This window comes from Octopus sinensis, linkage group LG2 (genome assembly GCF_006345805.1).
Source record: "Octopus sinensis linkage group LG2, ASM634580v1, whole genome shotgun sequence".
NCBI lineage: Eukaryota > Metazoa > Mollusca > Cephalopoda > Octopoda > Octopodidae > Octopus > Octopus sinensis.
In genome coordinates this window covers 100627210-100629686 of record NC_042998.1, presented here as the reverse complement: position 1 = coordinate 100629686, position 2477 = coordinate 100627210, and the positions used below count along the sequence as shown (strand labels likewise).

The 2477-nt window shown below is 42.1% G+C and overlaps 1 protein-coding gene across 1 annotated transcript in view; it reads right to left on the bottom strand.

Moving 5' to 3' along the window:
• Window positions 1-1806, bottom strand: part of LOC115225476 — a 3166-nt gene extending 1360 nt beyond the window's left edge. Inside the window, exons 1-3 of the mRNA XM_029796434.1 lie at window positions 1703-1806; window positions 598-685; window positions 1-271 (exon numbers count right to left, since the gene is read on the bottom strand). The exon at window positions 1-271 is cut by the window's left edge and continues 326 nt beyond it. Of these exons, the coding sequence (XP_029652294.1) occupies window positions 1-271; window positions 598-685; window positions 1703-1806 (463 nt within the window). The remainder of the gene's footprint in view (window positions 272-597; window positions 686-1702) is intronic.
• Between the last annotated feature and the right edge of the window lie 671 nt (window positions 1807-2477).

The window sequence follows — 2477 nt, the reverse complement described above, 5'->3', positions numbered from 1 at the left end:
CCTCATTGATCTGTACATATGCATATAGTTCTGTAATGTCATAAGATGTTTCCCAAACAATCTCAGAAGGGAAATCATTTGAAGTAGGCCTTGCAGCCGGGGGAAGCCCATAAGTGGTCATTACATCACTGCATAAAGCTAAAGTCTTGTTTTCAATCTCAGTCAGCACTAGGTTGTATATTGTATCAGCAAAACCTATGCTTAAAGTAGGGAATCGAAGCTGAGTGGCTCGCCTACAGTTCTCAGACAGGTCTTTCCTAAACTGAAGCCACTAAGAATATGGACTACTGGATACACAATTGTGCAGTATAACAGCAAAAAGTGTTCTCAGTCTTCCAGGCGATTTGGATACACAAGCCTCTGATAAGCAGGCTTGCCACTGCCTGTCATCTTCAAGAAGTTCGAGCTGTTGTCATGCCTCCTTGTATGCTACAAAAACGTCTTCATCCACAGTTCTTAAATCCCAAAAGCAAGTTGGGCCTTTTACTTTGTGTAGAAGACAGAGATGAAAGCACTCAGTCTGATTTGGGTGCACTGTATAAACACACCCAAGGCAATCATTGAACTTAATGCCTTCATGCCCTTCAACAGTTTTACCTGTCTTCCTTCTCCTCCACGTTTTGTTGTTCCAGATGTTGTAGGATAGAACTTGTGGGTAAAGGAGTGTCCGTGCAAAGGGATCAACCTGATAAAGTTTAAAAAACACAGTAAGCATAGTATCTGATGGAGCCTGTGCTACCTGGGCAGAAACATTAGCATGCCAGGCGAAATGCTTATCGGTATTTCATCTGCTGTTACATTCTGAGTTCAAATTCCACCGAGGGCCACTTTGCCTTTCATCTTTTCAGGGTCGATAAATTAAGTACCAGTTATGCATTGGGGTCGATGTAATCAACTTAATCCCTTTGTCTGTCCTTGTTTGTCCCCTCTATGTTTAGCTCCTTGTGGGCAATAAAGAAAAAGAAAATACACTCTTTGGCTGTTTTTCAGATGAACAGCAGGTGAACAGCAGGATACCTTTCGTGTATTGGAAAACCAAAAATACACCAAAATGTTTCATTGCTGCTTATGTACCATGCAGCCTGGCATTGCATTACTTTATCGTGTTGGTTGATGCCTTGGAGGCCAAACATGACGGCATTGAACCCTTTGTTAACGTATTTGCAGACACATTTGATTGACTTGATGGAATTGCAAAATTCAATGTTAATATTCGCTTTAAATATCTTTAAAAGAAGCGAATAGTAAGGTACTATCTCTCTATTGTCAACTTCAAATTTCCCTATGGTTAAGTTTAAGCCTCCATCACATGGCTTCCTACACCCATACAGTGGGTACCCGTCTTGAACAGTTTGAGTCTGGAACACAAATTTTTTGAGATAATTCTTAGAGCATACACCATTTATCAAGTAATCTTTCCTTGTGTAGGCAGGCCTACAAGGGCCATAGACCACAACTGGGATTGTAAGTGAGAGCTTTTGATGACCAAAACTTACTTGAGGGCCGTTGAAGTCCTAGCCTGTCAGCTGCTCTATGAAGGTTACAGGTAAGCATACTTTGGTGATGGTCTTCATTTTGTGAGAAGCATGAACTTGCCATCGAAACAGTGTCATGCATGTGGCAGGCAGTCTGCTGTTCTTCATTCTCCGAAGATCGCGAACGGTCCATTGAAGCAGTATTGCACAGGCGACAGACAGTTCACTGTTCCTCTTTCTGCGAAGAGTGTGAACAGGCCTTTGAAGCAGCATTGCACAGGCGATGAACAGTTTGCTGTTCCTCGTTCAGCAAAGAACGTGAACGGGCCATTGAAGCAGTGTTGCGCAGGTGACGGACAGTTCACTGTTCCTCATTCTGCGAAGAGTACTTATTCTATCGGTCTCTTTTGCCAAACCGCTAAGTTATGGGGACATAAACACACCAGCATCGGTTGGCAAGCGATCTTGAGGGGACAAACACAGACACACAAGCACACACACGCATGCATATATATACATATACATATATATGATGGGCTTCTTTCAGTTTCCATCTACCAAATTCACTCACAAGACTTTGGTCGGCCCCAAGGCTATAGTAGAAAACATTTGCCCAAGGTGCCATGCAGTGGGACTGAACCTGGAACCATTTGGTTGGTAAGCAAGCTACTTACCACACAGCCACTCCTGCGCCTATATATATATTGAAAGGGTCTTAGGCCAACAGGTTTTGGGGCTCTGACAATATGCCATAAAGCTGATCCCTTTATGGAAACCCGAGGTAATCCCATAAACCAGCCCTCCATACTTCTAACATATATATATATATAAATATATATAAGCATGGTTATTGATTGTGTGGTTAAGAAGTTTTCTTCCCAACCTCATGGTTTCAAGTTCACTCCAGCTGTGTAATCCCACCTCAACATTTGGTATAAGATAAGTTTCAGAGCATATATTGGGATTAAATGATGTTTTGATAGCTTGCAAAAATATGTTAAT